An 18,247-nucleotide genomic window follows, 5' to 3' on the forward strand; every position below is an offset into this window, starting at 1 on the left:
TTTTCTTTTCTTTTCTTTTCTTTTCTTTTCTTTTCTTTTCTTTTCTTTTCTTTTCTTTTCTTTTCTTCTCAAGGCATGTCTATAAAGAAATGCTACTGATCTTATTCCTAACAGGAAAGAAAATACACATGCAGGGAATATAAAGGTTAAGGGACACAGTAAATCAGAGGTCTTGGGTATCTCTACAATGCTGAACACAATTGGGAAACATTTCATAGAAATGAATTAGCCAATAATTTTATAGTTATGCAGGCTATTGATAAATAAGATGTTTTCAAATATGCTAGAACTCAGGACACAGAATACTTCCAGTGCTTCCCAGGAAAACTACTAGATAATGAAGTCCAACTAAATAAAACATAAATCAAAATAAAAATGTTTAAGGATGGTTAGCCACAAGGAGGGAACTGGCAGTAAGTGTGAAACCCTTTTATTCAGGTGCACAACTGAACAACTGTGAAAGCTGGTTACAAAGTAGAATGGAAATGTTATAACCTTGACAACACACAGAGGAGAATTCATCAGCTAGCCAGTCAGAGGCAAGAAAGCTGGAAGAAATCGCTGGCAAAGAAAATATATAATGAGATGTTCTGCTTTTTCTGTTTTCTTGATACTCCAGCCTTAGGGTCTTCAATCTTGGAAAGACTGACGCTCCGGGGCTAGCCCATTACAGGAGACAGGGGGGAGACTCTCCTTTAAGTACGCCTTTGACATCTAAACCAACCCAATCAACCTAGAACCTGTATTTACAACCCTCTCCTTTACCCATCTCTCACATACCAAGGCAATATCCATTCTTGCTCCTCCTCATCAAGTATCCAACAACTAGACTCCTGTCTCTTTTCCAGAGCCTGCTAAGATTACTCAAACTATCTGACTCTAAGGTTCCTAAGGTACCTACTCTGCTCAGCTCACTCCTTGTCATGAAAACCCCAGTAAAGATCCTTCCCACCCACCTTCTACCTCCTAGCTGACCCTGGTGCTTTTCTATCTGGCCCAGAGGGTATACTGTGCCTCCTGTGTTAGGGAATCTGTGAATATAAACTTCTCTCATGACTATTATTTCTGTGTCTTGCCATATGTGACCGACGTTATGCTGGGTTAAGGATTTAGAACAATTACTCCAAATCAAAGCCAGAAAAATCCACAACTCTAAACCCTTAATGTATTTCCTAATACATTGTCAAAACTAATTTCTCCTCTGTGGAGGAAGTAATAGCAGAGATTCAGCAAGTCCTACGGTTTCACTTCACTTCACCTCAAACTCAATTAAATTGTTATGTTCTTATCTTGAAGGGTACATCTAGTCTAGTCTCTCTCCTTCCTCCCTATCCTCTTATGTATTTGTGGAAAGGGGGACATTTTGGTGCAACAAGGAGGCTTTTACTTTCCTCCAAGGCCAGAGACACCAGTTGGAATACATTTCTTTGCTTCTGTCTTCTCAGGAAAGCATTTTCCCTGTGTGAGACATGAGACTGTGACCCAGCCTTGAGCTGTGTAGAAGAACCATCCACCTTCCTTGGAAACCTGGTCCAGACTTCCAATGACCCTGTAGACATCACCAACTAGATACAGAGAATAAGAATCATTCCAACACCACCATTCATAAAACATCAGCCACACATTCCATACTCTTTCTTGTTGGCTGCCTACAGTTGTTCGGCTAAGTCGGGGAAACGGAAGACCAGTTAGGGCTTATAGATTCCCACAGAGCCAAACTCATCCATAGTAGAACCAGGATGTAAAAATGATTCTGTCAAACTGTTGCATCTCAGCTGTGTCCCGTGGGCACTCAATATGTTCAAATCCAGATACTTGGTCTTCTTCTCAAGGGAGTTCTCCCTGCTGAGATCTGAGACCTGGTACTCTCACCATTACCCACAAGGCCACGCATGTAGATTCCTGGCGGTTTTCTGATGCCCTTCTCACCACGTCCCACTCTCCTCACCTCCAAATGGCTTTCAAACTATCCTTCCACAGTCCTGTCATCCCTTGTCCCTCACCACACCATTTCCATATTGTTTTACATGGTGTCTTTTACAAAGGGGTGTCTCCAATGACAGCATTTGGAATTTGGCATTATCTCGATGGCAGGGCCTGGGCCTTTATAAATTTTGACTATCTCCCATCTCAGGCCAGCTGTTGTAATCTCTTCAGGAGAATTGGGCTGGGATGTAGTTTCCTTTCCTGTAGGTTTCTCTGGCTCACCACGTGTCTTAACTTATTACTTGGCCCTTGAGGTCTTCACTCTCTCCGACCCAATACCACTGCTTCAGCCTCAGGGTCACACAGCCCATCTCCCTGGGTCACACATTACACAGTGGATTCAGCTGAAATTCTGTTTCTGAAGCATGCCAGGCACCAGAGATGAGCTTTTGTCCCCTCTACTTGCCCTGCCTGGTGTGCCTTTCTCTTCCAGAGCAAAGCAGCCCCCAGCCTTCCTTGACTCATCTGCTAAGCTAGCTGCTTCTTCCTCCTTGTTCCCAAGGACCTCTGCTCAGTCAAAGTTGCATTATGATGCATTACAGTGACTCTGTCTGCCCTTGGGTTTCCTCTCACAGAGAATGCAGGTGAATCCATCCATTCATGAATTATTTCCCTAATTATTGAGTACTTACTATGTCCCAGGCAAGGGGGCTGGAGCCAAAGATAGATGCTCTACTGAGCAAAACTTTCACACAAGTGTCCCTTTCAGAAATTAGTGTTTAAGAGGACAGAGATTAATCAGAGGAAATCTACAACAGGAGTTCACTGGGCAAAGAAGACAGGAGAAAACCCTCCGTGTAGAGGGGAAATTGGGAGATGGAGGACGAAGGAGCTGCAGAAGGAAAGGTAGATGTTGACAGCTGAGAGAGGGTGGTTCTGGGTGATGCTGGGAGGTGAGTGGGGCTGGCTGCAGAGCCTTGGAGGTGATACTGGGAGGTGAGTGGGGCTAGCCTCAGAGCCTTGAAGGTGATGCTGGGAGGTAAGTGGGCCTGGCCCAGAGCCTCAGAGGTAATGCTGGGAGGTGAGTGGAGCTGGCCCAGAGCCTCAGAGGTGATGCTGGGAGGTGAGTGAGGCTGGCTGCAGAGCCTTGGAAGTGATACTGGGAGGTGATGCTGGGAGATAAGTGGGGGTGGCTGCAGAGCCTTGGAGGTGATGCTGAGAGGTGAATGGGGCTGGCTGCAGAGCCTTGAAGGTGATACTGGGAGGTGAGTGGGGCTAGCCTCAGAGCCTTGAAGGTGATGCTGGGAGGTGAGTGGGGATGGCCACAGAGCCTTGGAGGTGATACTGGGAGGTGATGTTGGGAGGTGAGTGGGGCTGGCCCAGAGCCTCAGAGGTAATGCTGGGAGGTGAGTGGGGCTGGCCCAGAGCCTCAGAGGTGATGCTGGGAGGTGANTGAGGCTGGCTGCAGAGCCTTGGAAGTGATACTGGGAGGTGATGCTGGGAGATAAGTGGNGNTGGCTGCAGAGCCTTGGAGGTGATGCTGAGAGGTGAATGGGGCTGGCTGCAGAGCCTTGAAGGTGATACTGGGAGGTGAGTGGGGCTAGCCTCAGAGCCTTGAAGGTGATGCTGGGAGGTGAGTGGGGATAGCCACAGAGCCTTGGAGGTGATACTGGGAGGTGATGCTGGGAAGTGAGTGGGGCTGGCCATAGAGCCTCATAGGTGATTCTGGGAGGTGAGTCGGGCTGACCCAGAGCCTAATAGGTGATGCTGGGAGGTGAATGGGGCTGGCCCAGAGCCTCGGAGGGTCCTCCAAGGTCCCAGTGTTCGTCCTGAGAACAGAACGAAGCCTGTGAGACAAAAGTGCACTGCAGAGACTCTGGGTGCTGTGTAAGCTGTCAAGAATGTGGGCCAAAGGTCAAATTGGGAGATGGATGAAACACTAATGGCTGTTGGGACACAGCCATCTTCTTGATGGTATGGTCTGAGCCCCACTCCCTTAGTCCCCATCACATTTCCAGAAAACAACTTGGAGAGTGGCCCTTATCAGCCTCACATCTTTGTCTTGAAACAATGATCAAAGGCTGCAGATTGAGCCCTGGGAAGGGAACAGGTTGGATTGTTGGGAAGGTCAGATTTATTGGGGAAACTGAGTGCCAAGGTTCTGGAGACTCCAGAACACCCTGATAAGGGCCTTTCCTGTCTCCCCAAGGAACAGCACCAAGATTAGAGTTTTCTCATGAAAGCATCATCAGAGATTCGTTTTTTCCTGTGAGCTCTGTTGAATTTAGAGCAGGGGTTCTCAACCTTCCTAATGCGGCAACCCTTTAATACAGTTCCTCATGCTGTGGTGACCCCCGAACATAATGTTATTTTCGTTGCTACTTTAATGTTATTTTTGTTGCTGTAATTTTGCTACTGTTATGAATTGTGATGTAAATATTTTTGAAGATAGAGGTTTGCTAAAGCCACAGGTTGAGATCCGCTGGTTTAGAGCCTGGACATATTCTCTGAGTCAAAGCTTGGAGGGCTCCTGGATCTTTTGTTCTGGATACATGATGGGAAGGGGCCTGTGGATGACTGCAGCCCAATCCTGTCCTGTCACACTTGGTTGCCTAGATAGAGTTCCACAGTTCAGCAACTGTCATTGAAAGAATGGCAGGATCTAATTGAACTTAAGACTAGGGTCACACAAAACATTACATCAGGTTAATGAGTACTTTAGGTCCCATAATTATCCCCATTAAAGAGCTGGGTAAACTGAGGTGCCAAGACCAAGAAACTTGCCCAAAGCTCACCAACCAGTAAATGATGAAACCCAAATTATTAATCACCCACGCCTTAGACCTGAGAGAATAAGGAGGAAGTGTTCATTTATTGAACACCCTGGGTTCATTTTGTTTATGAACGTGTGTGTGTGTGTGTGTGTTGTTCATGAGTAGAGGAACCTACACATACCATAATGACGTGTGGATGTCAAATGACAACCTGAGGGACCAGTCCTTGCCTTCCACTTCACTTAAGACCTGTGTCATGTCTGCCACTGTGGATGTCAGGCCTGTTGGCTCCTGTCTTCACCCCATCTAACCCCAGAGGTGTTGTGATTACAGATGTGTGCTGCAGCGTTGGCTTCCTATGGGTTCTGAGATCCACAGTCTTCACGCTTGTGCAGCAAGCACTTCACCCACTGAGTCAGCCCTCCTGTATAATTTCCCTTTAACACTGGGAGCTCATAGGAGTCAGATTCACTTACCTACTCACAAAACTCAGTGACCGTCTATCAATATAGAGAGGAAGACTTTGCTACAGGCTAGGTATAGCTACATTGGCATAATTTTGTAGAAAAGTTTGACAATCTACACACAACCAAAAACACACATATATGAAAATACCGTTTAATCTACCCGTTTTACCTGTAGAATGGCATCCCTTAGAAAATGGGCATTTCTATAACATGTGCGAGAGTTCATCATACCATTATTTATAGTAGAGAGACATGTGGGGAAATGCCTATTTATCAGCTTAGTTTTTATCTTAAAAAATTAAGGTTCCATGGGTACTAAATGGGAAGCTGCCTAGGTATATTGTTAAATTGAGAAGATGATATGACAGGGACATAGCTGACAACTACAATCTATCACATGAATGGGGGTTGAACATGGTGCAAGGCAGCTCTTAGGCTAGCAACCATGCTCCTAGCTGCTCTTGCTATTTGTGAAGCCACGCTACCACAGAGCTGAAGTGAAAGAGGAGTTACAGTCCACACCCTGCTCTGGAATCTGACACACACACCCTCCTATTACCTCCACCCTGTCCTGTTCTAAGCTGTGGGACTCCCAAGAGTCTGCTGAAAGATAACAAAAAGGACGTGAGGGTCCCTGGATGCCTGGGTGGAGCAAAGCCAGCCAGCACCTAAATAATATTCTCTGGAACTGGAACTGGAGAGCAAATGGTAACACAGTGTGTCTGGAGTCCCTGGGGCCCAACAATTTAGATTTTAATTTTCCTAATCCAAAAAAGTTGCAGATACTCCAAAACAAGCACAGGTACAGACTTGGTGACTGTAAAAGGAAATGTACCAAGTACCCATACGAATAAATAAAGGAGAGAAGAAAATTACTAAATTAATCGAATAATATGTACTCTCTTCAAAAAATATATTTGATAGACTTCAACACCAATTTTGAAACTTGGGAAAGAAAAACATATAAAATGTTTTTAATCATACAGTAATTATAAATGTATAATAGAAATTTAAGTATATATATAACTATGTATAAATATGTAATGATAAAGGGTTAAATAATATTGTGTTGGTTAGTTTTGTCAACTTGACACAAATAAGACACATCGAGCAAGAGGAGTTGCCTCTACCAGTCTTTCTTTTAGACATCTCTGTGGGGCATTTTCTTGACTAATAATAGGCTTACAAGGGTCCAGCCCACTGTGGTCCTGGTTGGTATAAGAAAGCAAGATGAGCAAGCCAGCAAGAGGCTCTCCTCCATGGTTCCTGCCTCTGCTCCTACTTGAGTTCCTGCCCAGATCTTCCTCCATGATGGCCTGTGATCAGGACTTGTAAGCCAAATAAACTGTGTCTGCCCACAATTTGGTTTGATTAGTGTTTTATCACAGTTAACAGAGAGACCTAACTAGACAATAACATGTTTTATAATTACTACTTATATTTTATATCAAATCATATAAATATAATTTTAAATAGTGCATTTATTTAATATGATGCATGACTCTTGGAAGAAAAAACAACACACTAAACTTCACTCCAAAAGAGAAGCAAGGCAAATGTTCTCCTCACCATTTTCGGGTTAGATAATGGTACCGAAGTGATAAAGCACACACAGATACAGAGATGCGCATGGCTTCCCACAGGCAGGATAACTGAGACGATGCTAAACCAGATAAAATAAAAGTAACAGGAGGTAGAGTTGTAAATTCAGAAAGAAAGATGTTCTGCCGAGGGGGGTCAAAGGTCTCATTCAGGCTCTGATCCTGCTCCTGCGGTTAAGAGATACATCACCGCACATCACCAAGGCCTTCACAAGCCTCTCTGTCTTTGCGTGTCATGTGACTACAGCAGACCTTCTTGCTTCTCGTGGTTCATGTGAGCACTGAGTCTACCAGGGTCCAACAACTCAGCACAGCAGCTGGCATGCAGTAGTCACTCTGGTTGCTGTCCTTGTCCCAGTCCCCAGAGTCAGCACTCTACTGCTTAAGAGCAATATTTAGAATGCAGGAAGCATGTGACACGGGGCCACACTCATCTCCACTCCTAGTGATTGATTGGTCAGGAAATCCAGTGAACTAAGAGTCCTGGTTACCAATGAATAAGGTTACATAGAGTGTGCAAAGAACACTAAACGCTCTGCAAGAGAAACAGAAATACCTAAATGTGTCCAGCTGAGACACGACTGTCTGCAAGGTGAGTAAATTAAAGTCTTACAAACTTCACAGCAAAGAAAGCATGGGCAATCCGTCTGAACCCAGCATGCAAGGTGCACAAGATGGTGCACTTCTTAAATGTGAGATGCCAGGAAACTTAAACCTCCGTTCACTTCTGGTGAGACAGATTCCTGTCTCCTGGCCTCTGGCCTCTCGCTCGTTGCTCATTCTGCAATCTTGACTTGAATCTATGTAAAATATGCACAGATATGTTTCAGAAGAAAAGTACTGAGAGAGGGCTAATCCACATGAGAACATAGTCTCATTAAAGTCATGACTCAAAAGAAACATCTTGGCCAGAATGAAGCAGAGCCAAGCTGGGTATGGTGGGACATATCTGTAATCCCAGCACTCAGAAGGCTGACACACAAGGATTGCTACTTCTAGGCCAGTTCAGGCTACAGAATGAGACTTTGACTCAAACAAACAAACAAACAAACAAACAGAAACAAAACAAATAAACAACAACAAAAAGCCACCCCCCCAAAAAACCCCACTAAAATACTATAAAACAAAATAAAATAAAACAAACAGAATCAGTAACAACAGCAAACAGAACCCTGCTCTCCATAAATATATATAAATGTAACATATGACTGTCACAAAGAAATAGAAACACTATCAAAATATTATTGTAGTAATGAGCTCTTAAGTCTTACTATACCTATATCTTAAAATGAAGCACACAGGGCCAGGTGTGGTGGTGCACCATCAATTCCAGCACTTGGGAGTCAGGAAGTTAGAGCCCTATGCATTCATGACCAGCTTGCTCTAAATAGTGAGTTCCAGGCTACATGGAAAACTCCATGTCAAAAACTAAAATACAACAAAAAAGATGATGTTCTTACTAGCAAGATGAAGAGATATTAGCAAAATAAACACAGATAAATCAAACTATAAATATGTGGAGCATGGTATGTGCATACACCCACACATCATGTGTACATGCATGGTCGTGCATGAACACACACATACACACCATGTGTACATGTACCCCTATAAACACACACACACATACACACATATATATATACATATATACACAATCATGTGTACATGCATGACTGTGAAAGAAAATACATACCATATGTACATGCATGCCCATGAATGTACACACACATACAAATAATAAACTAAAAAGTTTAAAAATTGGGGGCTGCATGACACATAGCACCAGCTTCTTTCAGGAGATTTTGATCTTTCTTGCTTTTTAACATAGCAGGGTTTGTTGTTATCACAATGTCACAAATAAAATATGTTGTTGCTTTGTTAAAAATAATTGGGGTCTGGAGAGATGCTCAGCAGCTCAGAGCACTGGCTGCTCTTGGAGAGGATCTCGGATCCATTCTATAAGAGGCAAGTATTTCTACACTCTGACCCAGACACTCCCATGTCTGAGAATGTATCCTAAGGGAATTACTTTAAAAAAAAGAAAAACCTCACAAGCGCAAAGACAAAACTGTTTATAACAGACGAAAAACTATAAACATCTGGAATATTTTACAATAGAGACAGTCACACAGGAGGAAATATGAACCCACTCAGCCATAAATATGATATCTAAATACATGTAATTAGTTATTATGACTTCAGTGAGACAAACCTTTAAAAGGCAGTTGTGTCTATACCATCGAACCAACTTAGGAAATGGTAACTCTTGGAAAGAATCAAGCTTCCATGGGGCTGTGGGTAAGAGCTTTTTAAAAAGATTTGCTATTTTTACGTGTATGAGAGGTTGCATGCATCTGCAACATATGGGTGTCGGTGCTGCAGGAGGCTAGAAGAGGGTGTTGGCTCCCTGGAACCAGAATTACAGGTAGTTGTGAGCTGCCATGTGGGTGCTGGGCAGCACATCCAGGTCCTCTGCAAGAGCAGCCAGTGCTCTCAACTGCTGAGCCACCTCTCCAGCCTCATGGATATAAACTCTTAGGAGGTTTGTCTAGTGTTTTAATAAAACAATTAAAAGTGAAGAAGTATACATTTAAAAGGATATCTCTAAATATTGTTAATGCTTTGTGTATATTTATAAATGTATGTGATTTATGCCTCTGTGTGTGTGTGTGTCTCTGTGTGTGTGTGTGTGTGTGTGTGTGTCTGTGTGTGTGTCTGTGTGTGTGTACAGACGGAGATGTTGGCTGCTCTTGCTCTGTCATTCATTGCCTTGAGGGATCTGGAGATAGGCTGGCAGCCAGCAAACCATAGCAATCCTCCTGTCTCCACTCCTCACAGCTCTGGTGCTACAGGCATGCATTGTCGCTATGCATGTGACTGGCTTTGTATGTGGGTGCTAGGGACTCAAACTTAGATCCTCGTGCTTGTTGAGCAAGCATTCTTACCCCTGAGCCATCTCCCCATCTCTAAGGTGGTTTATTTATTTGTTTGCTTGCTTGCTTTGACTTATTGAGACAGGGTCTAGATACATCACCCTGACTCTATAACTCAGTATGAGTTAAAGCCTGGCCTCGAACTCACAGACAGCCTCCTGCCTCTGCCCCCAGAGTGCTGGTATTATAGGCATGTGCTACCATACCCAGCTAGAGATGGTTAATTTTTTAAAAATAATTCAGTCCTTTAAAAAAGGACCTCTGAGCCGGGCGTGGTGGCGAATGCCTTTAATCCCAGCACTGGGGAGGCAGAGGCAGGCGGATCTCTGAGTTTGAGGCCAGCCTGGTCTACAAAGTAAGTTCCAGGACAGCCAGAGCTATAAAGAGAAATTCTGTCTCAAAAAAACAAACAAACAAACAAACAAACAAAAAGGACCTCTGAAACCTTGTTAACTGAGAAGGTGGTGGTTATTGTATGTCAGCCCAGAACAGTGATTCATAAGATGACGACACCAGCCATAGACAGTGTGGGAGGGGAGTGTGTCCTTCCAGAGGTGCTCTGTGAAGCCTGATGCACACCCGTGCCCACAGGAGAAAGGTGGAAGTTTCAGAAGTTTTGGGACACTGGCTTTGCTCTCACTGCCCTGCCCCCCACAAGCCGACCTCCTCGGGATTAGTTTATCTAAAATTAAATAATGCTAAACCATGTTTCATAACTGCTCCTGGGATAGCAAAGCTATTCGATGGAATCAGCAGTCCTTTGGGCCTCAGTTTCCCTAACAATAAGGTGAGAGCAGAAGTCCCTGCCTCTTAGTTTCCTGGGGGGAGACTAAATCTGAGTTGCCAATGACTTAGAGTCTGCAAAACACTAGAGAGGATTTATTGAGGTGACATTAGAAAGAGACGGTAAAATATCGTATGGCTTTGTTTAAGTGAGGGACCTAGGGAAGACATAATCCACAGAAACAGGAAGTGAAATGGGAGTGCAAGGGGCTGGGGGAAGGGCACGGACAGCTGTGCCTCATGGGTGTGGCTGCAATTGAGGGACATGAAAAGGGTCTGTGGATGGACGGTGGTGATGGCTGCACAATACAGCGAGACTGGACCTAAGGCCACTGCCCCACATGCTGGAAATGATTAAAATGGTAACAATAGTGCCATATGTATAGTTACATATAACATTGTACATATCACCACTTAATAAATACCAACAAAAGACAAGATATATATGCATATATATATACATATTCATAAATACAAAATAAGGAATGAGGGTGATTTTACAGCAGATGGACAGACCGACTCCTTTAAGAGACAGGTGCAATGATTCAACAGAACACATAGAGACAAGGGAGTGAGTGTCCACAGGCCTGAGGAAGAGGGAAGAACAGAGAGCCTGCCCTTCTAGAAGCATTCCTAAAAGCATGTTCTTTCTTCTCTGGCCATTATGAAGCATTCTGGTTATCAGTTGCTTTTAAGCAGCTATCTCGGTATCTACCCTGTGCACCATTTGTTCAGTCAAGTATTTACTCAGGGCTTATCAGTGTCAGGCAGCACTGTGAATATAAGCATATAGCTTACAGTTTATGTACAGACACACATGTGCACACATGGACATACCCCCAGAGAAAGATAAGGGCTCTTGGGGCCCAGTAGCATCTCTGGGGATCTTAATGGCTGGCACCTAGACAACACTCACTATGTACAAGGGTGCTGCTCTAGGCACACTGTAAATAGAGTTTCATTTGTGTACTCGTCTTGATAATGTTCGAGGCAACTATGATAGCCCCGTGTAACAAGGTAGAATGTGGGGATCAGGCCCGGTGAGGCCACAGAGCTTGTTCACTCTGTAGCAGAGCCAGGATGGACAGCTGTGGCTCACCCCGGGACATCAGCGAACTCAGAGGAAGGACGCACAAAGGCAGGAACAGGGAGGATCCAGCCTCTGTCTGTATTTTCAGAGAAGTGTGGCAGAGTCTGTGGCATGGGGGAGAACAGAAGGCTTGGAGGAAGGGATATGCAGACACCCAGTAGGGCAGGGCTGGATTATGGACTTTGTGATGACAGCAGATTGAAAAGAGAGAGCTCTGGTGTCTTGAAAAGAGGAACTGCTCTATTTGGGTAGCTTCCTGGGTGTGAGGGAAAAGCAATGTCAAAAGTTCAGGCCTGGGGCGCCTTCCAGACCCAATGCCACTAACAGGGATAGGACGGGATGGCAGGAAGGAGACCGACTTGAGCGTGCTTTGCCTCAGTGGGCTATACAATCTGTTTCCTTCACTCACGCACAAAGACTGATGGGAAATCGAATGTTCACACATAGAACGCCAGCAGCCTAACCAGCCCTGGGAGGGCACACAGGTCCGCCCCGAACCCCCTGCCTACCTTTGTCCTGCTCCGCGGCCTCACTCAGTTCAGGGAGCTTGAACCCCACCAGGTTCTGGTTTCTCATCAGGATGTGTTCCTTGGTGAGAGGAAGAAGGAACACAGTTCAGGTGATGACACAGGGTGGAATCCTGAGGAACTAAGAACTTAGGGGACATTAAGGTCCCCTGGATACACATGCAGCTGTTCTGGAAGTGATTCTTGATGGTCTCACTGCTGGAAGCAGCCTCCTGCCCTGCCCTTCTGTGTAAGTGACAGTCCTTTCTTAATGATCTTTGTGGCACCTCCAGACAAATGAAGCCTGAGAGTCACTGCTTGGGGGCTGAGCATGCAGAGCAAGGTTGGGGGTGCTGGAGGACCCAATAAGCTACCCTTGCTCCAAGACAATCCATGTCAGACGAGGGCCCTCTCGGGATGTCTGGGTGATATCCTGGCTCCTGGTGACATCCAAGGGTTCTCAGTCTCCCAAGTGACAAAAGCCACTTGAGCGACTGGCCTCTGGGCTAGGTGAAAGAGAGGGGATAACAAAGAGTACCCAGGCCATGGCAACAGAATCCAGGCCATGCCCTCGCTATATACTTGGCAAGCCAGAGGTCCACAGTCCCTCAGCTGCCAGCACACTGGGCAGGGTACAGAGCAGATCTCGGTGCCACACCAACTGGTAGCATGAACTTCCAGGTTCTCTGTGACTTCCCTTGCTGGGAGAGAGTGACCTGCAGGGATGTGGAGAATTCTGAGGGAGTGGCCTACTCTCCCTGCCTCTAAAGTCCATGAAGCTTAATCTCCAGTTGTCTGCCCACTTTGTCTTCACTTGCCTCTAGGGATATGAGATGTGAACCACTTTAGGTGGCTCTGCCCAACCTTGTTTTAAGCTACCAGCTACCTTGGGCCTTGTATTGGAGGGTGGGAGTTCTGTGTAAATTGTTCATCTTTCTAAGCCTCCAGCCCAGAAGATCAAGACTATCAACTATCTATCTATCTATCTATCTATCTATCTATCTATCTATCTATCTATCTATCCTCTATCATCTACCTATCATCTATATATCAAGTTATTATCTATCTATATATCTATATGTCAATCTATCATCTATCTATCTCTGACTGGCTTCAAATTTCCAATATAGCTGAACATGACTTTGAATTTCTGATCCTCCTGCCTCTACCTCTCTGGTGCTGGAATTACAGTTACCACCACACATTGTTTTATGTGACTCTGGGAACCTAGGGCTTGTGCATGTTAGTAGAACACTACTGACTGAGCCACTTCCTCTCCAAAGCTCTCTGAACAGCCCAGTGTAGTGTTACAATGTGTCCTTGCTAGTAGATACTCTCACTAGATACTCTTTTTAGAGCTGGAGTGTTACTGGTCCTCACTTCCTTGCCCTTACTGCCTTAATAGAAGAGCCTGGGAATTTGTCCTATCCCAGGCCCTAATCCCCAGACCCCCAGTCTCCTTGACCTGGATTGAGGTTGGCCACCTAAGAAAGAAGGGACTGGATCAGGACCTTCGATCCAGTTAAGTCCCCCTCTAATTTATACCCTGATCTCTCCTTTACCCCTCCACATCTGGATATTCTCAATCACACACAGCAGGGCAGCCCCCTGACTGAATATGATTCCTAGTTTGATGACTAATGGATGTTGGGGACACCATGGACACTTGAAGAAATTCACCAAGGAGGAGCATCCCCAATGGCCATTGTCATAGTGGTACTTAGGTCTAAGGCCCTTGGTTAACAGGTACCAAGAGGGCAGGATGGATGACATTACAAAGGGAAAGCCCACTTATCCTGGTTTTGCCCAATTCTAGGTGTGACCAGATAGTCCATCAGAAGTTCCTTCACCAGGTCTAGCGGGAGGAGGAAGACAGCTTAGGATAAGGAGTCCATGTGGCTAACTTCTCTTGAACTGTGGTCACTGTATTTCAGGGGACTTCTATACATTAACAGGAGCGAAAGGCACCCGAAGCTGGTGCTATGGGGGTGTAACACTGATGGGACTGTCTTCTCGGGGTCAAGAAGTTTGGGATTTCATGAGGTCAGAGCTGTCTTGTCCTAGGGCCCAGCTTGAGTGCCAACGCCCATAGCTCAGGGGGCTCTGGCATGCATACACTGATCCTCAGGGCAGGAACCCACCTCCCGGAGCTTGGTCAGCTTCTGCATGCGCACCGGCTGCACTTGTATTTGGAAGTCTTTGAGCCCAGGTGGCTTGGCTGGCTTGGCTTTGCCTGGAAACCGCTTCTCTTCCTCTGCCAGGGGCAGCTTAGCGAGCACCTTCTGCAGCAGGGGACCGGGTTCTTCAGGGCTGCTGTCCCAGGAGACCCCCCGAATCAGTGGGGGCCGGGACACAGGGGACCTCAGCTCAGCCTTGGAGCCAGCTTTGGACCCCATAGGCTCTCCAGCAGAGCCCTGTCCCGGGGAATGTGGGGAGACCGTTCCTCCTGAGCCCTGGGCTATGGTTCTGGGCAGAGGGTTGCCTTCCCGAGCTGTCTTCAGGAGCTGCCTCCCCAGCTCCATCTCAGAAGGGCCAGTCTGGGGGCTGTTCAGCGCCATTTTCCCACTGATGCTTGCTCCAGAAGCTTGAGCCATGGGCGTGGCCTCCACGTGCTGAAGGGGATCAAAGTTTTCCTTTTGTTCTACTGTAAGTTCTTTGGTTTTCTCCACTGTGGGAGAACGAGGAGCCAGTCTGCCTTGAGACACTTTTCTCTGGTCATTCTGCTTCCGATCAGCTAGCCCTTTGGAGACATTCTGAAAGAGACAAGCTAGAGTTCAGACCCCGGGGGTAGGCTGAGGAAACTCAGACCTTAACAACAGCCCATTTATGAGTATGCAAAAGGACCTGCCATACCTCTTTCCCCCTCAGAGTTCCATCTCATAAGACAGAGGAGTCTTCTGCTGACACCAGAACCCACCCTCTACTCACATCCAGGTCCTGCTAGGCTTCTGAGACCACATTCCTCACTTTCTAACCATGGCAAAGTGAGCAAAGCACAAACTCACAGGCTCTCCGAGGCAAGGCGAGGAGACCCCGTCCTCATGTCCCTTTTGCTGAAGAAGAAGAAAAACACAGGTTGGTAACAGTAGGAAGAGGCCTGCACCCCTCTTGAAGCTTAGCATGGTGTAAATGCCTCCCCTGCCTCCCTAATCCAGGGGTTACAGAGGGTCCAGATATGTTAGGGACAAGAGATCCAATGACAGAGAAATGGCATGCCTACGTGTTGTTACCTGTGGTGGTGCTCCTGGCAGAGGGGACTGAAGACCACTGCATATGTCCAAACCTGCAATGGGCCAGGGCACTTAAGTGATGTTCATCACCTGCCTAGTCCCCTGCTTGTCACTTTAACAGCACACACACACCTACACACACACACACACACACACACACCAACACACACACACACAAGATCTGGCAGCCAAAAACACTGCTGTTGCTCACATGCCAGCACTTAAACACCATAGAAACCAAATAAGGAAACTGAGTCATGGAGGATCTTGAGGTCTGATGATCAGGAAGCATCTGTGAGTGTAGGATCCCGGGCTTACCTTCCAGCACTGACAAAGGCACACTGTGGACTCCATTGCCTGAGGGTGTGGCTCTGGACACAGCCCAGAAAGGAAGAGACCGACACACATACTAGGCTTGGAGATGCAGCTCAGTTGTTGAGTTCTTACCTAGCATGTGTGGACCTAAGTTCAAATCCCAGTACTACAGAACTGACAAAACTCATAGTGGCCCAAACAAAATGATTCAAAATAAATGTGACGACTTCTCTCCGAGCAAAGAGCAGCCATTAGAGCCTGCTTCCCATGACCTAGGCCCTATCTTCGCTCAGCCTGTCCATCTGCCCCCTCCCAGCCAGGAGGGGCAGGGTCAGCCTCACCTGGTGGTGTGGAGATGGTGAGGGAGCAGCTCCTGGAGGATGCAGGAGAAGCCCCAGAGCTGAGGTTTGGAGAAACAGCTGTGGAAAAAAACGCCAATTGGCTAGCATTCGTGAAGAGCTAGGACTTCTGCCACCAAATGGATCATTCTCTCAGGGAGATTTCACCCCTGGGAACCGAGACTGCCTTGTAAAGGTCAGGGGCTGATCTGAACCACCATATAAGATTCTTATTACACCCCAACTTTTGATACAGCCAGACCAGCAGAGGGATCCTCAGGTAATTTCAAAGACATGGGGTCACATTCCTTAACCTGCTGGGCCTGGCCTCAGAGAACTTTCCAGAATCTGAGGACCTGGCACTGCTTGACAGGAAGAGCATGCCAGGCTGTATTTTCTAGATGCCATAGAGCCAGTCTGATTTCCAACACTCTCCTTGTCCTCCAAGGCCATTTAGACTTCTTTAAAACCTGCTTCAGCCTTGCACTCAGGAAGAAGGACCACAGCACAGGATCCTTGTCTCTCCTCCAGAGTTCCTGGGTCCTTGGATACCAAGCCCAGGAAGCCCAGGGAGCCTAGGATGGCCTTCTCAGACCTTGGCTGGGGAGATGCCCACCACAGACAGGGTCATCATAGGAAGGATGAGGATGTTAGACAGACTCTGTCATGCGAGGTTATGCAAGGGTCAGTGTGTATGGGAATTGCACAGGGTTTCTCTGCACTAGAGCTAAGGACATAGCAGTTCAATTAATAACGTGAGCAGCATGTGGAATGGCATTTGTCCATACATAGCGAAGTACCAAATGGTTACACAAAGGTCCTGAAAGCAAAACATGGGAGAGTTCTCAGGGGTAGAATTGAGTAGGTGTTTTTGAACTCTGGAAGCTGAGCACAAAGGCTTCTTGAAGGGGTCATCTCTGCAAGGCTTGGGCCATTTAGAACCTGGAGGCCAAGGGGACAGGCCAGTTGAAGCCTGCCCTCTTGGAAACAAGGTTGTTCTGCAGCTGGAGCTTGGTCCTTCCCTCCCTCCCCTCAGTCCAGCCTCAGAGGGGCTCAGGGTAACTATCTTCCTACTACTGGTCCTCCCCTACCTGATGGGGAGTCTCCGAGGCTGCTCCTTGATTTCCTCCCGCGGCGGGTCAGGAACCGCTCACTCACCAACTTGGCTTCTTCCAGAAGTGCCAGGTTTTTCTTCTTGTCCTCTTCTGAGATGCTGATGTCCGGCAGCTGGTCATTCACCAGGTCAATGACATGCCCCGAGGGGTCTGCAGAGTGAGAATGAGCTCCCAGTGAGAGTCACCTCATCTCAGAGGCCTCTTCCAGAAGTAGCTCTTCATTTTCACGGGGGGGGGGGGGGACCCTCTGAATCACCATTAAGTGACTCAGGGGGAGCGAGCCATTCCCACTCACAACTCTGCTTCAGGAAGCAAGGCTGAGTGGTAGTGGGTCCCAAGCCAGGTTTGGCCAGTTGAACAATGCCATTTAGGCAGCCACAGGGATCAGATAGGGATGACCACATGAGGCTAGTGAGAAGCAGTTTTGGGAAATGAGAGGGAAGAAGGGTGTCACAGATAAGACAGAGGCTTGGAGGTGCAGCCGACCATTTGTTCCCATGAATAGAAGGTCTTCCCAAGAAGAGAGCTCATATATGAAATGAGATGAGAGGTGGAACAGTACAATAACTAATAACCCAAATTAAGTACCTGGACCCAGCAATACCTGAAACCATTGACCCTGAAGGAGGAACAGACAATGATGGGGGAAGACTAACAGAAGGCAGAGGTGGGGGAAGAATTCTATTATTTTGGAGTAAGTTCATATGAATTGGGGCTCCATAGTTTTCAGTGCTCATGACACATACACACAGCACAGCATCTGGTTGCTACAGTACAGTAGGTGGTACCTACTTCCCACCAAGTCTCTTCTTCCACCAAGAGTGCCATCCCTCCCTCCTGTGTGTCTGTCTCTTAGAGAAACTCAAATACCACTTCCCCTGGAATACCTGTACATCTTTTCTCTTCCCTAGGGAGAAGTGGGCCCCTTCTTACCTTGGCTTCCTAAGATCTTTCATGAAGGCCCTTTATCAATTCTATCTACTCACTTCCCAACCTCCTTATAAAGTGTAATCAATACTGAATACAAAGCCCAAGTCTATATGACCCCTATCCTTCAGTGATCCAAAAAGGTGTGAAAATCCTGAGTAGGAACCATAAGGAATCCTAGCCAACAGCCTTTCACATGGGCACACTCCCTCCTGGCTGTGCACACTCCCTCCTGGCTG

At 46.6% G+C, this 18,247-nt stretch overlaps 1 protein-coding gene across 4 annotated transcripts in view; it reads right to left on the bottom strand.

Annotated features, from left to right (window-relative positions):
- Mrvi1 (murine retrovirus integration site 1 homolog) overlaps positions 1-18,247 on the bottom strand; it is a 114,135-nt gene that overhangs the window by 40,739 nt on the left and 55,149 nt on the right. For 3 of the 4 annotated variants that reach the window (XM_029479807.1, XM_021167036.2, XM_021167038.2), the window contains 6 exons: positions 17,058-17,231; positions 15,970-16,047; positions 15,314-15,366; positions 15,089-15,136; positions 14,225-14,836; positions 12,087-12,165 (listed from right to left, as the gene is read on the bottom strand). In XM_029479807.1, the coding sequence (XP_029335667.1) occupies positions 12,087-12,165; positions 14,225-14,836; positions 15,089-15,136; positions 15,314-15,366; positions 15,970-16,047; positions 17,058-17,231 (1,044 nt within the window). The remainder of the gene's footprint in view (positions 1-12,086; positions 12,166-14,224; positions 14,837-15,088; positions 15,137-15,313; positions 15,367-15,969; positions 16,048-17,057; positions 17,232-18,247) is intronic. The other variant, XM_029479806.1, reaches the window with a different exon arrangement.

This window comes from Mus caroli, chromosome 7, assembly GCF_900094665.2.
Source record: "Mus caroli chromosome 7, CAROLI_EIJ_v1.1, whole genome shotgun sequence".
Lineage (NCBI taxonomy): Eukaryota > Metazoa > Chordata > Mammalia > Rodentia > Muridae > Mus > Mus caroli.